The sequence below is a fragment of the Lineus longissimus genome, chromosome 18 (genome assembly GCF_910592395.1).
Source record: "Lineus longissimus chromosome 18, tnLinLong1.2, whole genome shotgun sequence".
Lineage (NCBI taxonomy): Eukaryota > Metazoa > Nemertea > Pilidiophora > Heteronemertea > Lineidae > Lineus > Lineus longissimus.
The window spans coordinates 14105938-14130630 of record NC_088325.1 but is presented as its reverse complement, the minus strand read 5'-3'; the positions used below and the strand labels follow the sequence as shown (position 1 = coordinate 14130630).

Genomic DNA, 24693 nt, shown 5'->3' with positions numbered 1-24693 from the left:
CTCGACTGCAAGCGATGCAAATTCTCTCTAAAACCATAATAAAACATAGCATCAAGTCATTACAGAAGTCTGCGCTGGAAAATCCCGCCAGTGACTCATCCGTCTGCTCATGGAAGAAAATGAAGGATTTTTTGCGGAGATCAAGAGAAGCTTGTCTGAGGAGTTGGTTTTGTGGTAGCTTATAGAGGGCAGCACGGTATGGGTATGGCTTCAAGGATTATGATCAAAGAGTCTGCATGCATAATTTCTGTGACTGGTATAATGAGCAAAGAGAGAAATATATAGGCGTTCACTCCTCCTCTCTGTTGTAGTATGATGATTGATGACCACAAATTAGACAGTTTTCAAATATCCAAAAAGAAAGTATAGCATAGGCGAATTATAGATCCTCTCTAAAAGGACACCCTGAACTGTCCATCACGGAGGTTGCATTGATTGCATTGATTGGAAAGGACTACTTTGGGACCAATCGATTAAGTTCCGACAGCCAGATTGGGCACAGAAAAACCTCTCTATCAAGGAAACCTGCAGGATGAACAAGTGATGTCCTTAATAGAGAGGTGTCCTGATTAGAGAGGTCAACTGGAATGGAAACAGCTAATTTGGGTTCAAGACTAGTGTCCTTAATAGAGAGGTTGTCCTTAATAGAGAGGTTGTCCTTAATAGAGAGGTATCCGCTAAGGGGGTTCCACTAGAGTAAATGGTAGTGACCAAAAGGATGAAACTAAAATAAAGGTGGAGATGTGAGATACTCAGCCAAGTCAGCACAAAAGTATAGTTTACAGAGTTTCAGTAGGACAGTTCTAGTATGTAGCAAAAACTGTACACAAACATTCTGCCCAACTTTTTGTGTTAATTTGCAGATCAGAAGCGCCCCCTATATAAGAACTCTGAACCATACATTGAGTCGACCTTCACTGAATACTTGCACTACGCCTCCTAAAAAACAAAAGAGGACATTATTACGTTTTACTTTATTATTTTATTCGCGTCGCTTCACTATATAATATAAACAAAACCATGCATAAATACAGTGACTTACAATGAATGAAATAGACTCACTAATTAAACAAATTTACCTCAAGTGGCAATAACTTATGCCCTTTAAATCATAAAAGTTAAAAATCATAAAAGTTTCTCATAAAAATAAAACTGCATTCTAGACTTTAACAAGTAATTTCCTTGTTAATTAAAACGGATGGATTTTCATTGTAATTAAGTAATCTCGATTAAAATGGATGGATTGATTAAAATTGTTATCGAAATTGAGTAATTTCATGAGATTAAAGTGCAAGTCTATAGTATATCTGGATGGAGTATGAAAAGTGCTTTGCACAAGGACATACGACAGCATGTGTATAATACACTCCAATGCTGTGTTTGCGCACAGCCGCTAGTCTATAACTCAAGAGATTTGAATTAAGGCTTGGGCGGTCATACAAAAACATCAGAGGAGTTCAAGACAGCAGTATCATTAATACAGAAGGGACAACTGACTTCTGATTTCAACCAATTCTAAAATCTCGCTTGGGATGCATTACAAAGGATAGGAAATGAGTAAGAGTCTGTTGAGGACTGTAAGCCGCGAAATCTTTTGTGATCTTTCTGAAATAAGAGCCCCCCTCGGACCCGGATTGGTTCACATCCCCAAACTCCCTCTCTCTAGTGACGTCTATTCAATCATAACATTGTCGATTAACAAACTTTCAAGTCGCAAAGCTTATATTAGCATATACATGTACAAATAACTTCATAGTCAATTTGAATCCTGATAATGGAATTAAAATAAAGCTGGGCGTTACCAATTAACTTTGGTTTTATAACTGTACAGAACTACGCATTAAGCCACAAGTATCATCCACCGTTAAAACATGTCTGGGTGGGCGCATACAATAGAATCAAACATAAGTTGGGACGGATTGACATGATTTGATAAATATTTATGAATACGCCTAGAAGTCTGCTATCGTCCAGGGACCTTATTATAAACTGATTAAGCCTCATCACAAATGATACAATTACTCATTTCACCGTTCTAAGACTGCTACACACTTGTCATAAAAAACTATGAAATCGACAGTGAGCCATGCCAAAATATGGTATCGCCTACTCACTGTCCATCAAATTCAGACACCATCGAAAGACCATGTGCATAATATCTCCTGTTTCTTGACTTTTCAGAAATGGTCTCAGAGCGGTGAAACTAGAGTCATACAGATATAAACTGGTAAAGATACACAGTTCACCCCCACCCCCATCCCCATCCCCACCCCTGAATTGAAATATCCCCACAGAGAGATGATATGCCCTACCTCCCAATTTCCCTTCAGATAAGCAGGAAAGAGTGTACACTATAGCAAGAAAACCTGTGAACCTTTCAAAACAACTTTTGATTCATATATTTTACAGTAAAATGGCATCTTTAGTTCATTGCACTACTATTTATACTAATATCACAAAATGTCATAACGAAATATCTAAAATCATGTGGCTGCCATCACAACTGAAGATATATCCCTCAGACCATAATTCCACTTTGTTCCAAGTATGAAATTATAGATCAAACAGAATATTCATGACAATGACAACAATCTCAGTTGCCATGAAAACCAAACAAAAATATAATGATCTTACACAACCAGCTTTACGAGTGACAGTCACATCGATCATGTCAGAACAGCACCTGCACACAAGCAATCTTTGTTGCTGTAAACTACTTATGGTTGAAAGTGTACAATACTTCATCATTTCCCACTTTTAATTTCAGCCACAGAGAGAAGTTACTGGCTTAGAGAAGTCCTGTCTGACAGAGACCTTGAAGCTGGGTGAACAACATCATTTGCAAATGTGACCCGCTCTACCAAAACTAGGCGCTTGTCGCATCTGAACTTGACAGGTTGATACGGACTTGTTGTTCATTTCCCTATTGTAGACCTTTTGTGAAATGTGACCAAATCAGTTTGTAATAGATTTCACAAAAGGTCTACAATAGGGAAATGAACAACAAGTCCGTATCAACCTGTCGAGTTCAGATGCGACAAGCGCCTAGTTTTGGTAGAGCGAGTCACAAATAAACAAAATCAAATTTATACAAATTGTAAATTCCTTTTTATATGTAAGCCCTACTACGCCACCTATAAGCAGCTTGTACCTTCATTCCCCCAAACGAACACAATAACAGCGTACCAACTCCTTCCGCAACGAAGAATTTTTGAAAAAATACTGATGGTCCTATATGAATTGATAAATCACATTAGAAATGTTTTCCTTGGGCAGGTGAGCAATGGTCTCAGCGACGGACGAATTCAAATAAGAAACGTGTTGCTTTAACATCGTGAGGACATTTAAACTGGCTATCTGTCTTGCAAAGACTTTACAGTTGGAAAAGCCCCTTGTATCATAAACATCCAAATCAATGCCTAACTAACACACTTTTCTTGCATAAAAGTCGCCATCAAAAATAACTTCCCATTCTCGAAGGGAAATATTTTCACGTAAAAAACAAATATACCTGAATGTACAGAAATACACAGCAGTTTCTTTTTGTAGTTGCAAAACTCGACGGCCAATCAGAAACATTAGAATGGTTTGGTATAAAATTTGGCGGGGACATGTTCATGTGAGTGGCACTTCGGTGAAGTCAAAGGCATTGTTAATTTGTACATTATCAATGAACTCACATCTACTCAGATTCGTAATTTACGCAATACATCAGTCGGCCTTCAGACTAGCCAAAATGTATGCCAAACCAACACCACCTAAGATTTCTAATCGACCGAGAGGTTCAACGATAACACATATAATACGAAAGTCTGGGATATATTGTTCGAGTTAAGAGGAGTTTTCCATAGACGGAACAGTGATGAAGTGGTCAAGAGTGTGTTCACCTGGCTTGTGATGAGGGAATGAGTCCACGTCCACTGGCTGAAGAGGAGACGAAAAAAGGTCAATAGACATGTACGAACAAGGAGAAACACATGTTAACGATACGCTTATTTTGTTTGGATTGCATGTTTTCAAAACATATGAAACAATTGGATGATAGTTAACAATTACAGATCGGAGGCATTTGAGCATAGAGCAAACAGAATTTATTCCTTCGTTGTTTTGTCAAAGTCTTTCAAAAACCCTCAACACTGCAGTTTTCGGGCTGCATTTTCTGTTGACACGAGAGGTCTTGATTAGACAACAAGGGACTGGCAGCTTGGTTTAATAACAGTGCTCTGTTGACCAATTTCAAAGAATTTTCACATATTTTACAACCTTATCTCTACATCAGACACCTGTAGCAACAGACGAAGGGAAAGCCCTGCTTATCTAAATGTAAGATAATGACACGACCACACCTGTCCTTAAAGGGTGACACCGATAATCAACGTATTAAAGCAACACCATAAAACCAGGACTCTCACGGCAAAATCTCTCTCTTGCATGAAACCACAACTGAAGGTGGCCGACATAAAAAGAAGGGAAAGGAAATTCACAGATGTTCAGATGTTTGAATATACTTTAAGGAGTCAAAACACGGTTTGTCTTGTTGCAAATGTTCAGTGGAATAGTTCATTTCGACTGCTTGAGGCCACTAAGCCTTTAAGGACAAGATGCGTAAAATTCAAAAAACTTTCATAAAAAAGCATATTGTTTTATCGTCAGACTATTTTCCAAATCTACTGGAAATTAAATGCTAATTTGTGGACATAGTGCAGTGCATCTAGGCCAATGACAGTTAACTGAATGTTTTACAGCCAGTCACTATATGGCAACATCATGGAGAAAACAGCAAATGATTTTTTAGACTTTTCTCTCCAATATTGTGTACCCAAGGGACACTTCTGCACCGACCTGTTAAAATCTAGTTCAATTCATAATTTTAAAACAAAATTCACATAAGTCCTTAAAGATTTGCAACAAAAGAAAGGCTTAATTTAAAAGTCATTGAGTAGAATTGACAGCATGTATTAACTGTGGACATATACAAACTTGGGAAGGGGTGTAACATAAGCATTGCATAAAAACCTACATTGATCACAATGATAATGAAACGTCTAACGCACTGTGCAAATTCGCAAGTGTCAAGCCAAAGAATACAGAATACAATTAAAGTTCAAATCAAAGTACCGGTTTCAAAATGAAAACTTATCCATGGCATTTTACAAAAAAGAATTTGAAACTCCAAAAGACTTGGACAGCAAAATGAAAATCAGACAGTGTTCATTCCAACTTGTGAAAAGCACTGGAGTCCCACAGGGGGACTTTCTCTCACCACTTCTGTTCAGTTCATTCTGTTTAGTCACAAGACTTTTAAATGGCGGGTATTATCTACAGAAAGCGAAAGGATGGACATGTGTGAAGACAAATATTTCAAATGGAGGTCAAGACGACATACACCAACAAAAAACTGATCCATTTAAGCTAAGTACAAATCGCAATAAACTTAGGCACAGTGGCGGTCGATATAAAACGGGGAATGAAAGCTGGACCAAAATGACAAGAGAAAGACTTCTCATACTTAATCGAGTCCTGGTTTTACCTTAAGCCTCGGTTTCCTCATAATCCAATAAATTTCTATAGGCCATCGAGGGGTCGTAACCTCCCATGTCCACCTCCTTCATGAATATTAATAAGGTGGCATGAATATTGATCAGGTATATTTTATCAGTGGCAAATATTGTAACTTCACAAATGGAAAGAAGTTATATTTATCTTCTTTTTTTAACCACATCACACACTTGAGGTAAAACACAAATGGGAATGAAGATTTTCGTATAATTCCTAAAACATTGATAAATCTGGGAGAAGCTGACCTAAATGATTGTTTTGAACCAACCAGCTACGTGGAAAATCACACGAATATGCTCCTTAATCCAATACTTCTAGTACAAATAGTTCTACAATTATAGTGTAAGATCGATGTGCAGGAAAATCAATATTTCTGTAATAGGTGGCAGCACCAACTAGCGGCGGGCATCCAAAGAGCTGCACTGCACCGAGCAGCCTGGTCGACTGAGCCCAGCTAATGGTGTCGCCATCTATCATACTTTACTCCCAACAGCTAAATCATACATGCGTTGACAATGAACAACTTCCCAACAAACTCACAAATGTACAATACAGTGGAACCTCCCATAACGGACACCTCTCTATAAGGGACAACTTAAATATCAAATCTGAGTTGCCATACTACAAGATTTTGCAAGTTTCTCCAGACATTTCAAAGTTTGTGGGAAGTTGTTCTTCACGGAAATGTCAGAAGCAGCGGAGGTTATACTTACAAGACCACCGGAACCGACACTGGCGCTAAAATCCTGGTGGCGGTTGGAATACCCATAACCAGAGGGTTGTCCACTCTGTGGAAGGTTAAAGGTTAAAGGTTAAAGGGCTACAGGTTAGAACAGGTTAGCAATGTTGAGAACAGGGTTAGCCGATTAGGTGCCTCCGAAACCTTGATGCAATGATATGCTCTAGACTGGGTTAGACAACTTGGGTGAAAGAGACTTCTGTTTGAGGGAAAGATTAAAGCTGCAGTTATGAAAGAAGAAAAATCTCAGCTGGAACCATCACCATGGGGAAGAGGACAGCCCCTTTATCACATGTCAGCTATTCTAGGTTGATGCTGCAGGCTACAGCAGGTTACAATCCTGGGGTAACAGTTATAAAGACACAAGCCTGACAATGCCCATAACAGGAATTGTATTCTTGTCTTGCCCTGACCATCCATAACCGTGCACCACCTATATCCTCATTGAAACCAGCCCAAACCGCAAGTGCAACCGTTTGCCCTGACCACCCATAACCGGAATGGTAAGCGGTCTTACCTTGACCTTATGTACCACGCCAGCCTTAACAAAGCCACCACCCCAAGCACTAGGGCCTCCCCGTACAACACTTGATCTCAACTCCTGGAGCGAGATTGATAATTTGTATATGAATGGAAAGGGACAACTTGTTTGGAAGCTACTGTCGTGTAGTACACTCTCGACTGGCGGTCAGAGAGCCCTGGTTTGTTCCCCATTGTCTATGTGAGACCTTGGGCAGGACTCTTTGTCTTACATGCCTTACTCCACCCAGGTGTAAATTGGTACAGGTCAGAAATGCTCAGATTGCAGCGCTGGTTGAGCTGCTAATCTGAGCTCACTTATCTTTAGTGCCGGCCCACATTATCTACTGCTACTGGTACTGTTCCATCAAATCTGCGATGTTATATGATACAATGATGATGATGATGATGATGATGATGATGATGATGATGATGATGATGATGATGACGATGATGATAAGAGCATGTTATTTACAAGCACTTTTTAACAGGAACATTAGTTATAGAAGCTGTCTATGACATATTTACATCTCTCCAACTTACTCTTTCTAAATTCACAGGCTGAAAATAACCAAACCAGACGTCATTCATAGCAAATTTGTGGAGGAGTTGATGCCAGGTATCATCAAGATTGGACTTTGGGGGCAGAGGGTCTTACAAACTTGTGACTGCATCAGTTTAATCTCAGATTTTATAGCGCAAATGAATATCTTCCTCCAAATGAGTTAGAAATGCTTTTGAGGTTTGAAGTTTCCGATGACTGGTAGTACCACCTGTAACAGTTATGTCAAAGGTGTGAGGTCGGACCATGAACCTATCTCCATCTCGAACCAAGAAAAAGATTTTGTGATCTCGCATCACCTCAACCTACCTCTGGCCTCTTCTCGCCGGTCACCACAAACAGATCGGTGAAGTTTGGCCCGCTGCTCTCCCCCGAGTACGGTAGTGCTGACAGCCCTGTGCCATTTTGCGTGGGAGGAGCGTCCAGGACGCCAATCTGAAAACAACGGACATTTATCATAATTGCTTCAGGGACAAATATAGGTGGAGCACATCTTCTGCTTTCGGTCAGTCAGTCCGTTTTCAGAGACTGAGTCAGCCGTCCTAGACAGTTCCACCACAGAGCCCTGAGACCTCCACTGTCGTAACAGGTCTTCTGCCTTCGGTCAGTCAGTCCGTTTTCAGTGACCGAGTCAGCCGTCCTAGACAGTTCCACCACAGAGCCCAGAGACCTCCACTGTCGTAACAGGTCTTCTGCCTTCAGTCAGTCAGTCCGTTTTCAGTGACTGAGTCAGCCGTCCTAGACAGTTCCACCACAGAGCCCTGAGACCTCCACTGTCATAACATGTGACATGACAACAATGAACCATGCTTGATCTCTCTGAGAAGTTTTTCATACTGGTCGAATTCCCAATTACAGCTCAATTAATGAGAGCAATAGTTTCTACTGTTCTTACCTGTGACGTTCGAACATGATATGGAAAGTTTGTATTTGCAGCTGCTGGTCTAGTTAAAATCTGTAACAGGAACAATGGGATTATCAAAGACAGTATAATACACACAAACTCCTCCCTTCCCCACATTAAAGTCATCACTTCCCCTATCCCCCTTCATACACTCAAAACTCCCCAAATGCTCCCCCTCATCACAAATCAGAAATTCTCAAGTACATAAAGCCGCTACATGGTAATCAGTAGCTCACACATTAAGAAGCAAATCCTGAGCAAACAAATCAGAAGAAAATTCATCCATCTTGTTTACTACGGTGCTGCACTAAGCTGTGAAGAATAATAATGTGTATAAAAGCTGGCTGGAAAATGTCAAGTTTTCCTTTTGGTGTCATGCAAATAGCATTCCGCGAAGATGACGTCACTGCAGCTGCTGCCCTTTATTTCCCCATTGCTGAATTACAGGCAATGTCGGACAAACACGCGGTTTCGTAATGGATTCAGGCTTTCTAACTAGGGCAGTTAGATTCAATCTGGCACATGTCCGAGTGTTGGAAATACTACATAATTGTTCTGAATATTTCTCTCTCTGACTCTATGGTAACATTCATACTAGAAACAATGCAGGGTCAAAGATAATTGACTTTGAAATAAGCTCAAATGCGTAGAAATATAGTGTCGATGTCCGACTGTCACGTGACTATAACGTCATCAATATCTTATGCAAATGACCTTGTGAGCTATAAATAGTAACTTCGCGGAATGCTATTCTGGGCCTAGGGATATCAAAGTTTCGCAGTCCTATGATACACCATAGAGGCCTGATGTAAGGTACTCCCTGAATGTAGCACAATTGTTCACTCACTTACCAAGAAAAATATGTAGCCAGCAAAAGCGACAGCATTTTCTACACCAGTGACCACTTTTTCCCTGACCCACAGATTCATGGCTTTCATTGCTATAAGAATGACGATGGGTCCTGCCCAGAACCTGAAAGCAGTCATGTTATGGTTAGTGGCTACAAGCAGATTACCTAATGTGCTCATCACCTTTCTTCATGTTATAATGTCAAAGCTAAAAAATGCATCGTGACCCGCACCGCCCATAATTCATGCTGAAACTAGAGTTTTAAATAAGGCTACTGTTAGATTAAACTCAAGCAGCACACAAACGAGCAATTCAAATTGCAGTGACTAACATCGCATGCAATGATAATCACTCGTCTGCGTGAGACTTTCGCTACACATATAATACAAGCTTTGCAGACCATAGTTAAAAGTTAACTCACAAAATAGCGCCATCTCTAGGTCTACTGACTCACCAAAAGGAATACGTGGCCGCATAACGCGGTTAGACCAGTGATGGCGTTAACCACTTTTTGACGATAATGAGCCTCAAGAGTTCTCATGGCAACCAAGGCAACAATCGGCCAAGTGAACCACCTGTGAAAAGTATTGGTGACTTGCTGATGAATCATTGTTGAGAAGACACTGCAGTGACCTGACATCACAGGCCCTTCACTTGGATGGTTTCCACACTATTTCTTGATGTCACTGAGCAGCAGAACTCGGAACAACCTGACTTGTCGAAAGACTTTGGGCCTATTTAGATCGAAAACCTTCATTGATAAACACACTGAGACAGTTTTTAATGAGCTAAAATTGATCAAAATTGCATGATACGTACCAAAGAGTATAAAAGACAAAGAATGGATAATAGAATGGTCCCTTCTCTGGGTAGTGTTTCAGCGTGAAGAAGATAGCATAGCAGAACCAAATCCAGCCAACGAGCCGTAGACCTATCAACCCGTACCCAGGGACGCTCTCGTACGTGTACAACACGAAACCTGGATCGAAGAACTGAAAGAGAAACAGTCTGAGAGGAGAACGGATACGGGAACTGATCAAACTGTTCAAACATCGGGATTCCATCACGTCAGGTGTCCTCCCCTTGTATTTCTGGTCGTATTCAACATCAAGTTTGAATGAAAAGTACTTGAAACTATTGCAATGGCCAATACGGCGCGTCTTTGCTTTGATTACACATGCAGGGACGCCGGGAGCTAAGGTAAAAAGTATGACATAGTTTCTTGTAAAAATCTTGTCACAAAAATGCCCCTAACATGGTTATTTTTCAACGAATTTTGGAATTTCAAAGATCCACAGACAGCTGGGACAGATATCTTTCCATTTCAACTATCAGATTCAGCATTTAGGAAGACGTCTAATATCAGAAAAGTACCCTTTTTACAGAATGTCACTCCTCACACCCATTTACAACGGTTCATCTACTTACGAATGCCTCATATATAAACAAGATGGCGTATACTATCACAAAGGCGGTCATGAACACAGCGATCTTGATGGCCCCGGACTGACTCAGGCGACCCCTGGTGATTGTGTATCCTTTCGCCATTAATATCAACATTAGCAGGAAGATCAGGATGCTGATGGATTCAAAGATTCGGCCTGAAAAAGTATCAAATAGAGAAAATGATTCAGTATCATATTGCATGATATAACAACTCGAAATGGGTGAATGCAAACAAGAATACACTTACCAAAATAGAGCACGCCTCTCCTCTCTATTCCGTCATTTCCGTACGCCCCGTACGCACACACCATCACCAATAGATGGAGTACCTCGAACCCGAGCGCTGCCATGTACATCTTGTATGTTGTATGGAATAGCTGACGTTTCACAAGGATATCTGCAGAGAATGGGAATGGTTTTAACGATTTGTTGGCCTGTCGTTTCCATGTTTCAACCAATTCACAAAGGCCATTATCAGTGTGAACAATTGACTACTGTACCAATCAATAGTTCATCACTTCTCTTGGAGTTTCATCAAAAAAAAAAATTATCTTTTCCGCAAGAAAAATGTGGTCAAATTTACAAAGCTTTCACTGGTTACAGCTGGGGAGAAGCTCAGGCCATCTGAAACCTGCATCAAGGACCAGCCTTACTGTGATCCAGACAAATTACTACGAAAGACAGCGCTCGTCACCTGAACTGGCCTGTCCATTTTGAAAAGTTTGAGACGCAGAAAATGAGGAAATGTGTGACATAACTTGATTATACTTACTTGCCATATAACAGCTCAGTGCAAACACAAGCAACTCGGCCAACAAGAATGCAATATCAACCTGCAGTATATCTGTCAAACAAATGAAAATAAAAGCACACGTCAGAAACACATCATGAAATAAATAGATAATGTCACATCTGCAGCACTCGAAAAGTCAGAACACACTGGCTGACTTACAACTTGTATGCATCGTGAGAACAGCCAGGAAGAACTCAGCGAATAGAAAGACAATGTCTAAGTGTATGATGTCTGAAAGAGAAGGTTCCAGAAGTGAATGTCAGTAGATATTATACAAGAGAGCCAGGTGGGTTTGTCAAGAAGGACAATCCTGGGTTATCCCTGTGATCGAACCTGCGCCCTACTTCATGGTATACAGCAGCACTAACCAGCAGCGCCAACCAGCAGCGCTAACCAGCAGCGCTAACCAGCAGCACTAACCAGCAGCACTAACCAGCAGCGCTAACCAGCAGCGCTAACCAGCAGTGCTAACCAGCAGCACTAACCAGCAGTGCTAACCAGCAGCACTAACCAGCAGTGCTAACCAGCAGTGCTAACCAGCAGCACTAACCAGCAGCGCTAACCAGCAGCACTAACCAGCAGCACTAACCAGCAGTGCCAACCAGCAGCGCTAACCAGCAGCGCTTACCAGCAGCACTAACCAGCATTGCTAACCAGCAGTGCTAACCAGCAGCACTAACCAGCAGTGCTAACCAGCAGTGCTAACCAGCAGTGCCAACCAGCAGCGCTAACCAGCAGCACTAACCAGCAGCACTAACCAGCAGCGCTAACCAGCAGTGCCAACCAGCAGTGCTAACCAGGAGGACTAACCAGCAGTGGCTAACCAGTAGGCTCAGAGTTCCCTCTTACTCCTATCACACCTTCAGGGTTTGGTGCCTTCATTACACTCCAGCAACATCTATTGTATACTTACAGAATTCATCAGCAGAGAAGTGGTAGAAAAATAAGTTTTTGTTCTGACTGTTGGTCATAGTAATCTCATAATTCAAGTAAAGACCCTGAAAGGGCAGAAATCGAAATATTAGAAGAGTATTTTTGAAAATTGTCAACTGGACTTAGTTTTTTAGCGAATGAAACCAAGAGATATTGAGGTGGACAACTTAGAAAAGATGTCACGGAATTAGATAGATCTCATACACACTCTACAATTACTGGTCTCAAGTGGGTATTTTTCATATTTTCACCTGATATCAAGAGGTAAAAAAGAAGCCGTAAATCAAACAAAACAAATAATATGGCCTAATAGGCCAATTAGCAATCATGGATGTTGCTATGGTAACTAATAAACATTTAGACATGCAATTCTATATCAGAGACAACATCGTCATTTAAATATTAATGAGGTTGGAGAGAACGATCTACTTATTAGGAAAAGCATCTTTTTTAGCTGTGAGATTTTATTTGGACTTGAAAAATACTCCTTGGTATATATACTGATATCAATAGCTTAGTAAACATTTTTTTGAAAATAGTTGCTTCCCTTCTCGGGTTGAATGCACTGTTATACTGCTAACAGCAATGGTGTTGGTTCAAAGTCCAAAGGAGTATTCACCAGACCATTCCATGAACTTCCTCAAACGCATATCAGCCTAGCAAGGGTTAATGATTAACATACATAATGCTCTGAGCAACGAACAAACAGAATACAATATTAGTGGTTTGTATTGATTAGTAAACGTTATCAACAGCATGCACCCCTCTGTCCTCACCACAAGTGCATTTTTCTGTCAAAAACCCGTTAATTTTAGATAAGTGCACATGGTTTTGTATCATGTCTACCCTGTGATATACAAGTTGGTCACTGAGACATAAGTGTGTACAAGTGGCGAGGGAAACGAAAATAGATATTGAAAGTTTGGTCTGTGTCATGATTATGTGCCTGATGGGTGAGAGAAGGCGTTGACACCTTCTACCAATTGTGACACAACAAACAACAGCGTGTTGTACAGCTATCGGAAGTGAATTGTGCAAATGACCATTTTGAAAGTTATTGGCAAGTTTTAAACGACACCAATTGTTCAGAGGTTGCTGTGTCATGCACTATGGATGGCATACACGCAGCCCCCATCTCCACGATATAGTTAGCATGGAGCTGCCCCAACATGGCGCTAGCGAAGACCACCCAGGCAACAAACATGCTCATGAACAACACTTGCTTACAAAACAACCAAGGATTGCAATGTTTGCACTCCTGAACCCAAACCATACCAGCAGAGTCTTTCTCAAATGTCTTTTATGCCATAATCGTTTGCCATGACAGCACTATGTTGTCAATAAGTAATGAGATCATTGGCTAACTCTGAGGAACAATACAGCCTGTGTTAGTATTGTTACAAGATCCTGTGCATGATTGTGTAAACCTAATAGCAAGCCATGCTAGCAGTTAGCTTGAACACTGACCATTATAGAGCAACACGTAGTCTATTAATAAGCAAGATCTCGAGGAGAACTGTGAAAGAACATCAATGCCTACCAATCTGTTGACAATAGCATTACAGGCATTGATTTCATACATGCAGCTGATTATAGGTTGCTAATGAGACAAGTCACAAAATCAGTCTCAGCCACAGGTTACCAGGGACTTGCGGCCAATGACTCCAAGAAACTCACAAGAGTTTTCTTCACATCCCCAATTGGGTGCACTATGTTGATGAGCCTTGCCTGTAGGTGTAGATGAACACTCGCCATAACATTACCAACACAATGTAGTTAATCAACGTCAATACTAAAGTGTGTGAATCTATAAGTTTGAATAGCATTTTGAAATGTTAGTGGCAATTTTGACTAGATAGGCTGTTAACTTTCTAAATATACAATACAACGACTATATAACTACAAAAACTGCCAAAATCTAAAGCTACACATTTCTCTATATGTGAAAAGAATTACCCGGGTCGAGTTACAGTTATCAATGGCAATAAACCACCACCGTTCACGGGACGATTTGAACGTCAGCTTCATTTTGCAATGTAACTCTGTTTTATTATGAGGACCATCTTGGTTCACTTTCACATGACAGCCTTGATACGTGTCGAATAAACTCCAGTAATATTTAGGATCGCCATACGGGAATAGCGGCATGATCTGGTTATTATCGCGTGATAGCACAGCTTCTTTCGCCTTGCAGTCCTGTGGAGTAGAAGAATCACGCAAAAAAAATAACAAGAGTGGACAAAATAATCTAAAATGCATCACATAAATACTGCAGTTGGTCGTTTACTGCTCGGCTTTGAAGGGGAGATTATCTCGAAATCTTAACTTGTGAGGAAATTGTCGGTTGTAGTAGGATTTTATTGGATCAACAAGAAAGCATATAAGAAAGCCTTTAGAGACCTGGTGAGGGAGGAGTTCTGGCCATTCGAAACCTGCACCAAGGACCAGCTTCACATTGACCAGGAAAAACTAAGATGATAGGATTTGTCGCCAGAAGAGGACTCTCCATCTGACCTAAACAAGGAAGCAGTTAAAAGAAAGGCTTTAGAAACCTTGTCAGGGAGGAGTTCTGGCCATTCGAAACCTGCATCAAGGACCAGCTTCACATTGACCAGGAAAAACTAGAACAGGACTGTCCATGGAATACATTCTAAGATTGAGAAAACTTGGTAGGGCAACCATGATTTCTCAACATCCCGGATCAAGACACTTCCCAATAACTTGACAACTGTTTTCCCAAAGGCTTAAAGGCTTTGACTCCCTCAGCTATTACCAGGGATGCCTATGATGATAAAAAGTCCAACATTTTTTCCTCGTAAAAAAACCTTCTCCTTTGAGCACCACTCCCTTGCACAAAAATGCCTCGAAAACGCTTATTTTTGGTCCAAGTTTAAAAATCCAAAGATCCACAGAGAGTTGGGACAGAGATCTTTCCATTCCAGCTGTCAAATTCAGCATTGAGTATGAGCAGAATGTCTGAAATACGGCTTAAATTGAAGATTTGACATCCCTGTCTTACACACTAGCACAGATCTGTAAGATGTGCAAGTTGATGTACAATATATGTGCAGTGGTTATTAGCAAGAGTGGCGCCTTTCTGCAAGATTCCCGCTTTCCCAAAACCAGCATGCAAAGGGTTAGAGAATTACAACCTCTGAACAATGCGAAGTTAGCAACAACCTTGACAATATCATATTAGATCAACTCTGTACAGTACCCCCAGGAATATGGCACGGCTTAACCCGCCGGCTATGAGGGAATTCCTTTATGGCCCAGTGGTTGGCGCGTTGGCCCCAGAGTGGAAGTTAAGCAACGTTGAGCGCGGTCAACCTTTGGATCGGTGACCGGCGCGTACAATACATCTGGCAGACCTTCCCACGCGATGCGAGCTCTGGATTTGTAGTTCGGTACTGAGACGCATGAAGCGCTAAGTAGGATCGCGGACGATCCATCTCTGTCCGAAGGGGGAATGATGTATAGTACCCCCAGGTATATGGCACGGCTTAACCCGCCGGCCATGAGGGAATTCCTTTATGGCCCAGTGGTGGCACGTATAATACAAACTCCTTCCAACAAAATAGACTGAAATAGGAAAGTTTCAAGTCAAATTTGACAGAACAACCTGTGTCCATACCGCAAGCTGCACAAACATGTACCCGGTACACAGGATTCTGTCAAAGTTGAATCGAACTTGAAGATACAAAAAACCCTGACCAATGTGAGATTAGCGATAACCGAACATTGCAATATTAGACTGTGTGATATTCCTTGCACCAAAATGGTTTAGTCAACCTTACTCTGTCATAATCTATTTCGTCAATGTGCAACTGTACATTTTAAAACAGATTTTGACAAAGTCGGATTGAAATTAAACCGGAGAAGAGAATATTACCACTTTTGATTGACAGTTGCTGATGGCAACAAACCACCATCGTTCACGGGACGTCCGGAAGTTTGTGTCGACATTGCAGTGCAAGGAAGTTTTTCTGCGGGACTCGTTGCCGACCTGGTTGCCTGCCCTTTTGATATCACAGCCCATGTTGATGAGGCTCCATTCATAGCCTCCGTAACCCTGACCATACAACGGGATGACCTGCTGGTTCTCCCTCACCAGAACCTGTTCTTTTTCAGTGCAACTCTGTGTGAAAAAATCGGAAAGGGTTAACCGAATGGTCAGTGAACAAGAGGTCCATTGGCCTGACACTCAGCTGGAAACAAGTGGGTACAGCTGAAGTTCATGGCTGCCAAGAACAAGAGGTCCAGTGGCCTGACACTCAGCTGGAAACAAGTGGGTACAGCTGAAGATTGAAGGGGTTCGTTCATGGCTGCCAAGAACAGAGGTCCTAAAAATAAGTTTTAATAATATTAATTTATTCATTTTTTTTCTTCTCCCGTCACCGCCAAGTAATGGACGACCAACATGCATCTCGATAACACCATATTAACACCCTACCTCCGGAGACGCACAATTACAGAGAGCAATAAACCACCACCTCTCTCTCGACGAGCGAAACGTCCGGGTCGTCTCGCATTGGAACTTCTGCGTCCCCGTCTCGTTGGATGACGAACATCCTGACCAGCTGCCGCGCTCTGATAGGTCGATGATTTGGTTGTTGGCAGGCTCTAGTACAGCTTTCTTCTGATAGCAGTTCTAGGTAACGATATTAAAAGCGAGTGCTGTTAGTGGTTAGCGGTGTGAGTGGGTTGATTAGCGTGAAAATGACAGACTGAGGGTGACTGACAACATTTTCCATTTTCATGTTGCAAAAGCTACATTTTTTGGTCGTACGATTGTTTTTCCTGTCAACTTTACATGACCAATCCATGGTAATGCTCAACAATAAAGGTGGAGCCACCCTCTGGCTTATAACACAAATACATCATCTTTTGAGAGAAGCCCTAGCCTCACTCATGTAGCGAATCCTAAGCATAGGAATGTGCCTAGCTATGGGTCTCATCAAAATTTAACCCTGTATCAAATCAATCACCCTCAGACCGGAAGTTGCGAATCATACAATGACAAAGTGAAAGAACTGATGGACAAGTTTTGAAAAGCTAGCCGATTGATAAATGAATTAGTTCATAGAGAAGGAGTTAGGGAGCCAGTCTGGTCACCTTGAGACCAAGTCCCCAAAGTCCTGATCACGACGGAAAAGTTTTCACCAACAAGTTTCCACAACATCTTTCTTGTGAACATAGTCTTACATATGTCTTTCACAGGCCATCAGTTCTTGGGATATTTAGCATGCAAATGGAGGCAAAACAAATTGATCATTTCATTGAAAAGCAAGTCCTGCAGTCACTTCACGCCAGGCTTTCATTTCAGACTGGTGCCATTTTCAGCAGTTTGTTCCATTAAACTGCTACTAGTTCTCATATTGTTTCGAAGAAGATAAAAAGGCTAGCGGGAATGACATGGAAAAAAAAAGTTTTTTTTTTTTTTTTTTTAAAGTTTACATTTGGCATGTTTTCACTGCGCAGTTTCCAAGGTTCAGTGAACTTGGTCACAACAGCCTGAGGAAAACATCTGACCAAGGGTCACCGAGACGGACAAAGTCCAGCCAATTTACCCCAACAAACTTCCAAGTGTTTTGGCAACGAGGTAAACATTTGATGCCCCCTGGTGAAGACAGTCTTTTGACAGGGTAGGCTGGGGAGATAACGATCCTTAATTGCTTAATTGCTCAATTTGCTACCCCTCAATGCTTGTCAGGCCTACCATTAGTAAATTCCTCATGCATACCCTTCAAGTACATCAAAATGGAATACATGATCCTGCACATCCAATCACCTATATACGACCCCCACATGAAGGCTACTTTTTAAAATGTACTTGGCCATAAATTTCAAAGAATTTCAAATCTTTCTTAAAAATGTGTTTTTGCCGAAGAAGCACTCACAGCGGTCATATCACAAACGTCAGTGACCCGGGCAGGACAAAATAAGTAAGGGGTAGGGGAAAAAATATTGAAAATGAAAAAAAAATCGAACCCTGGTCACCGGGAATCCGACACTGGAGAGGGTCATCATTCTCCACCACCAGTATCAACCATGTCAACCTCGTATCTAGAATATTTCAGATGGCAATCTGTCTGTACCCCACTTCTGGAGTCGAGTGAGATCTGAAAACTGCTGAAGATGTGAGGACTGATCCAGGCGGTGGAGATTGATGAGCCTGTCGAGTGTTCAGTGTCCAGTGTTTTTATCAATCCCATGCAACTGCCAACATGCTTCAACCGGAAAGTCAATGAAATGAAAAAATAGCCATGCAATGTCAACATCGATGGGATTCTCATGCATTGCCAAGCAAATAACTGGACTAAATGCTATTTTCCAATCGCCTGAAGTAAGAATTCAATATTAGCAAACAAAACATTGTTATCAAGATTATGTAAACAGGTCATATAGGACTTTAGACATACAAACATGAATCTCGAGAGTAAATAATAACTTCACTTTCAAAGCTAAGGCATGTTGCTGTGTTGAAAATGTGTACAGCTCTGCATCTTTCAAAAGTATATTCAGAATAGATTAGATGGAGGGCCAACTCTTATCATTTTTTCGACATTTGGCATGTACATTGTAGCTTTTTCATGGACTGTTTACCCACGTACAAAGACTACCGAGATCCATGGCTGGTCTATGGTTGATATTTTAATAACTACGTGGAACTCCAAGGTCGGAGGACTGACGGCATGTTTCACACAATCAAGGACGTTTTTAGACCTGCAAAAACCACACTTACACCAAGAGGTATAATTGATACACCATTTCTTTTTAGAACCGCTGTGAAGTAAAGTGTTAACGTAAATGAATGAGGAAGGCCCCGTTACGGGCCGAAAATCACTTGATTTATTAATATATCAGATTAGTTGGAAAACGATATCATTGTTACCTCTGTTTTCATTCTGTGTTACTTTGCAATCAGTCTTTCAACCTTAAGAAATCATTTCAGATATTCAGGTCATTACTACAATGATAAGGTCAGATACTAAGAATAAACCTTCTCACATATGCTTATTGGGTCAAAAATGAATCTAGTTCTCAATCTCATTCATGCGCGACATGAAAATATCTTCACTTTACAACATATTACTGTACGTCATGCACACAAAATCATGGCAGACTCAGGATGATATGGAGTGGAGTCAGAACCTCAGCAATGTTTTTAAGTGAATTTTGAACATTCAGCGATTTAGCCTACAGGTACTTATACATCTTCCCCGCCAACGCAAAATGTACCTTCTCATTTCCCATCTCAAAACTCCACCATGTGGATCAGTTAGCTAGATTCAGCCTGCTGAATATTTGGACAATAGGGTTCCATTCCGAAACTTGGGTATGGGAAATCCACAGTATTGACTATAGGCATCAGTTTCTTTGATACCAGCTGAGATGCAGGAAATGGTTGCTTGAAAATGGAAAATGTTGCTCATGCAAAATTCACTTAGTTTAAAGCAAGCTAGGACAGTGAGCCCCCATTACTGAGCATTCAGAGTGTTGACATGGGGTCACAGTCATTGAGTGAAAACTGCAGTGAAGTGAATGTGATTTCTAGAGATATATTGCTAGTATTACTATTAGCTTAGTTAGATGTTATAAATGAAATAATTTCACAAGGCAGAGAAGGAAAATTGATACGTGTTTTCAGAATATAACATCCTGCTGGAGTCTGACACACAATTTGGAATTCCAAATTTTTTATGATACTTTCCTTTGTGGGCATACTGTCAATGTCATCCTGGATCCTGGACAATACATACCTTGCTTTTATTTTTATACACGGCAGCCCACTGTGCCTCTTCATCGTAATAAAGTAAAATGCTTTGCACGGCATATTTCTGTAACGAAAAGGGCAGGAGGAAAAGGGTTAAAGGTGGGAAGAAAAAGTGCAAACCAACACGTCTTCGGACTGGTCAAACTAAAGCCAGAGGTACTATTACTATGGTGTGATGGGGCTCTAAATTCTGACAACTATCGGGGGAAAACGTCTGCCACTGAAATTATCACGATATTATTTATATATACAAGGATGTGGAAGGATTATCGTTACCTTGTCCTTATCATATGCTTGAGGCCATACAGTGTCATAATATAGAAGGATACTTTGAACTTTGAACGACTGGAAAATTGGCGAAGAAGATTCAACCTTTTAAATCAGTATCACTACTGTACTAGTATAATTCGAATACATAAATATTTGGTCAACTCCCAGATATTAGTTAAAATGCTGAGCTACATGTTCATAATCAAATACTAGCGACATAAGCCTATTGTAAAGCTATGAAAGATTTTGATATTTTGCTCTCAAAAAAATCTTCCACCGTCACGTCACATAACACACCCAATCCTCCCCCATTTAAACACAATAAACCAATATTAACACTGCCTGGTCCATTTGGGAAGGAAACTTTAGTTTTGCCTGTGGTTGGCAAGTGAGTGGGTTTAGAGATGTAGAATAATAGAAACTTGTAAAAATCACTAGCATTTCAACAGTCATTGCCTTCAACATGTATTGTGATGTGTTGCATGGTGTCAAAAGTACACCACCTTTCAATTATTTAAGATTTTTACATAATATTGTTTCATATTATTGATTCCATCATGAGTATCGCAATATTGTTTTCGCTGAATAGCATTTAGTACCGGTGTGTTCTGTATGAAGTGTTGCAAGTGCATCATGCTATGAACATAGCATACCATTCTCCTACTTCAGAACATCTGTACTTTATAAAGTATTAATGGGCGACTGCGAGTTAACTATTAAAGCGCAATCATGCCAAAACACTACACCCCACAAACTGATGTCATCTAAGTTGAAAAAAGGAACTGCTGAACAATTGTTTTAAAGCACTATCTTCGAGGCTTTGACAAGTGACAAACTTCTTGAATATCAGGGGTACCAACCTCTCCGTTGAGAAAACCCTGTGGAGAACCCTGTCAGGTGTATTCAAACTTCCCATGAGCAACTCGTTTGAAACTTTCTCTGGCAACAAGAAAGTTTTTCACGAGTGACCAAAAAGATGAAAAATACTTACTTCTGGATAGTCTAACTTGAAGCTGATTTCTCCCACCTCAGAGAGAAAGCAAAACCGTGTCAAGAACACCCAATTCTGAAAGTACACAGACAATTTTTAAGCAAAAAGATATTTTCAAAACTCAAATGACATGTATTTTCCTTTCTCGAATGCGACACTTACAAGAGTTGGCCTGGAAGTTGTGATAGTACGCCTTAAGACTTTGGGAGACTGCTAAAAATTTGCTAACTGGCAAAGCGAGGATGCAATCATTCCTGATTCCATATTTTTGCAGTCTCCCATTGTCTAAAGCGCGCGTATTGTCGCAACTTCCGGGCCAACTCTCTGTAAGTGCGACATTGTCAGCTAGCCACACTGACCCGTGACCATCGGATAGCGATGAAATCAAATCAAAAGTAGGCAAATTATTTATGAAACACACAGTACAAATCAAATGCAGTAGTGCCAGGATCACAGGTAGCCTGCATCAACAGACAATATATCATGTAGGCATATGTATTGTATAATCACATAGTACCTACAACACATACATGTATGATCATGTACAATACCCGTCATAACATGACACTTCGTCTTCGATCCTATTATAAAACTTTTCTTTAACCACCTCATCCACAATATACGTGGGATTCAAATCTTGTAAAATGTTTCGCTATCGTACCTCTGTTGTCTGTAGCGTCCCTTTGATAAATTTTCCATTTGCGATCTGTAATAAACACAGTAGAAAAGCGACCAAAACATGCAAGACATTCGGTAAATCCATCACTCCAAATCATCGGCGGCCATGACACATGGATTTTATGCAAATGAGCCATGTGACCATAATCCATGGCTACAACGTAAATAATAACATTGCCACGTGCTTTCTCCGACAATGACCTGTCTGGCCGTTTGGCTCTCTGACCTTTTCGCCCCCAGTCATTTCGCTCCCTGGGACTTTTTGCTTGGATTGAGAAAGTGCCCTACGAAAAAGATATCAGATTCACCATGGTAAAATCGGAATGTCACACTCTTTTGGTCAAGAGGAATCAAGGGGGATTGTGTCTTGAGTGAGAGGTTGTCCTGACAATCTGGTTGTGACTATGTCCTCATAAGACCAATTTTGATAAGACACACTTAAGAGGGACCGAGGACATATCTTGATTGATAAAAGCAGGCAAATATTTCTTGGTTTGCAGCAACTAGAGTTGATACGCAAAGACAACAACTAATATTTGACAGTACTATCCTCACATTTACTCATAATCACACATAAGAGATATATTGTAGACAACAAAGAAATAAGGTACATGCAAAATGTGATCACCTAAGTCCCTTCTATCACATCCAAGAGTTTAAATGCAACAAGCAATATATTCTAGATAACATGGCAGGTAAAAATACAGAGCAGTCTGCATTTCCACGGAGTAATCTGTATTTATTTTTACTCTAAGGAGCGACTTTCAAGGCGCAACCTGTGATTTTTCCTTGCATCGCCTACTATGCGAGAGACGATTTCCTGTTGTTGCAAAAGCTCTGTCACAATTGTCGCACTTATATGGTCTTTCCCCAGTATGAATACGTCGATGCCTTTTGAAATCACATCTCAATGTGAACGACTTATTACAATCGGTACACAGAAATGGTTTTTCTCCAGCGTGAATCCGTTTGTGCTCAACCAGTTGCGTGCTTTCAGAAAAACCTCTGTCACACAGGTCACACTTAAAGGCTTGTTCAATCAAGTGCGTACGGAGATGATCTTTTAGATGATCACTCCGTTTGTATGTCTTATAACACTTGTCGCAACGGAATGGTCTTTCACTCACATGGATACTTTTGATATGTTTGTTATAAGTACTTCGGTGTGTGAAAGCTTTCAGGCAGAGTTCACATTTGAAAAGTCTTTTACCTGCATGAATACGTTGATGCTCGGTTAGAGTACCATTTGAAGTAAAAGCTTTATCGCACTGGTTGCATTTGAATGGTTTGTCTCCAGTGTGTGTAAGCTGATGCTTTGTTAGATTGTCCTTCTTCCTGAATGTCTTCTCGCATAGCGCACACTCAAATGGTCTCTCTCCTGTATGAATACGATAGTGAGTAATCAAATGGTTCTTGGCCGTGAATGTTTTCGCACAAAGTTCACACATGAATGGTCTTTCTCCTGTATGAACACGTGTATGCTGGAAAAGTCCACCTTTCTGGGCAAATGCTTTATGACATTGGTCACATTTATATGGTCTTTCTCCTGTATGGACACGGATGTGTTCAGTTAGCTGGGTCGGCCTCACAAATGCTTTGCCACATAGGTCACATTTGTACTTCTTTGAAGGTTTGCTGTTATGTTCCTTTCTTGTGAAAGAACTGCGGACTGAATCTATTCTTGGAGAAGTTTCAAGATCTGACATAGAAGCCAGGCCTGATTGCTTGGAGGATGAAGGCTGAAACGGACAAAGCAAAGGATTATTTGAATCGCCCAGTGTTTGAAGTCTACTTAGTTGTGTATACATGTTTTCTTCGGTTAGTCCTAGTGTCCTAATTACATTTACCGAGGTTAGAGGTCAAATTCAATGAAAACGACCAATTTAGACCAAATCCAGGGTCTTCATTAGTAAGAGTGTGTGCAGTAGACAGGTGTCTGCAGTAGAAAGGTGTCTGCATAGCGATACTTACCAAGGGAGCTAAGAGTGAGACACAACTACTTGTGGCAACTCCACCAACATGGTGAGCACCTCCTTCTGCAGTTTTTGACTCCTTAATCATGACCCCGTCCAAGTTTCCACAATCCACATCTGGTGGTATACAAGCTGCAATATCCTCTGGAAGATTAGATATGATACTACCAGTTGACCATATTTTTTCAGCAGAACTATCAGGGCTGTGTTTTCTTTCAGCACATTCTGATTTGGGTAGTGTTCCTCGATCAGACATGACAGTCTTGTCCTCAACATCTTGATGAATCTCATCACACATCTTGGATTGTATCTGTTGAAAGATAAACATTGAGAGACGCCCTTAGACAAAGACTAAAGAGAAGCCTCATAACACAGGGGTTAACACAACACGCCATTCGACTAAAGATTTAGCCCCATGAATTCAACTTTTTCAAGGGACCAGGCTCCTTAACAATTAGCCTACATGGTCCATGGATGTATACACCGATGGCGATGGTATCACCATGCATTGCATTGCATATGCGCAGAACACATCCACATGCAGCAATGCAATGCATGTTGATGTTGGTGACTGATAGGTACAAATAGTCTTCTCTCATTTGCACTCATTTATGTAGCATTTAGATTTCGAAATTCATATGAAAAACTTGATTTTACCGTGCTCCACTGCTCGAAAAAAACTAACAATTGTCGGCCATTT

At 40.8% G+C, this 24693-nt stretch overlaps 2 protein-coding genes across 9 annotated transcripts; both read right to left on the bottom strand.

Moving 5' to 3' along the window:
• Positions 1-2272: 2272 nt before the first annotated feature.
• On the bottom strand, positions 2273-22140 carry LOC135502112 (transmembrane protein 145-like). Of its 8 annotated transcripts, XM_064794688.1 has the most exons (16): positions 22004-22140; positions 21343-21417; positions 20068-20145; positions 16197-16442; positions 12285-12369; positions 11351-11422; positions 10826-10975; positions 10561-10733; positions 9952-10124; positions 9587-9707; positions 8275-8334; positions 7689-7814; positions 7361-7378; positions 6273-6347; positions 5531-5606; positions 2273-3924 (listed from the first exon to the last, which is right to left on the bottom strand). In XM_064794688.1, the coding sequence occupies exons 1-15, from the start codon at positions 22103-22105 to the stop codon at positions 5532-5534; spliced, it is 1629 nt and encodes a 542-aa protein (XP_064650758.1). In that variant the 5' UTR covers positions 22106-22140; the 3' UTR covers positions 2273-3924; position 5531. The 8 variants fall into 8 exon arrangements, with proteins under 8 accessions (XP_064650758.1, XP_064650759.1, XP_064650753.1 ...); XM_064794689.1 differs by lacking the exons at positions 5531-5606; positions 16197-16442 and adding an exon at positions 16758-16955; XM_064794683.1 differs by lacking the exon at positions 5531-5606.
• A 421-nt stretch (positions 22141-22561) lies between these two features.
• LOC135502129 (zinc finger protein OZF-like) lies at positions 22562-24350 on the bottom strand. Its single transcript, XM_064794717.1, has 2 exons — positions 23992-24350; positions 22562-23759 (listed from the first exon to the last, which is right to left on the bottom strand). The coding sequence occupies exons 1-2, from the start codon at positions 24319-24321 to the stop codon at positions 22785-22787; spliced, it is 1305 nt and encodes a 434-aa protein (XP_064650787.1). The 5' UTR covers positions 24322-24350; the 3' UTR covers positions 22562-22784.
• Positions 24351-24693: the final 343 nt, after the last annotated feature.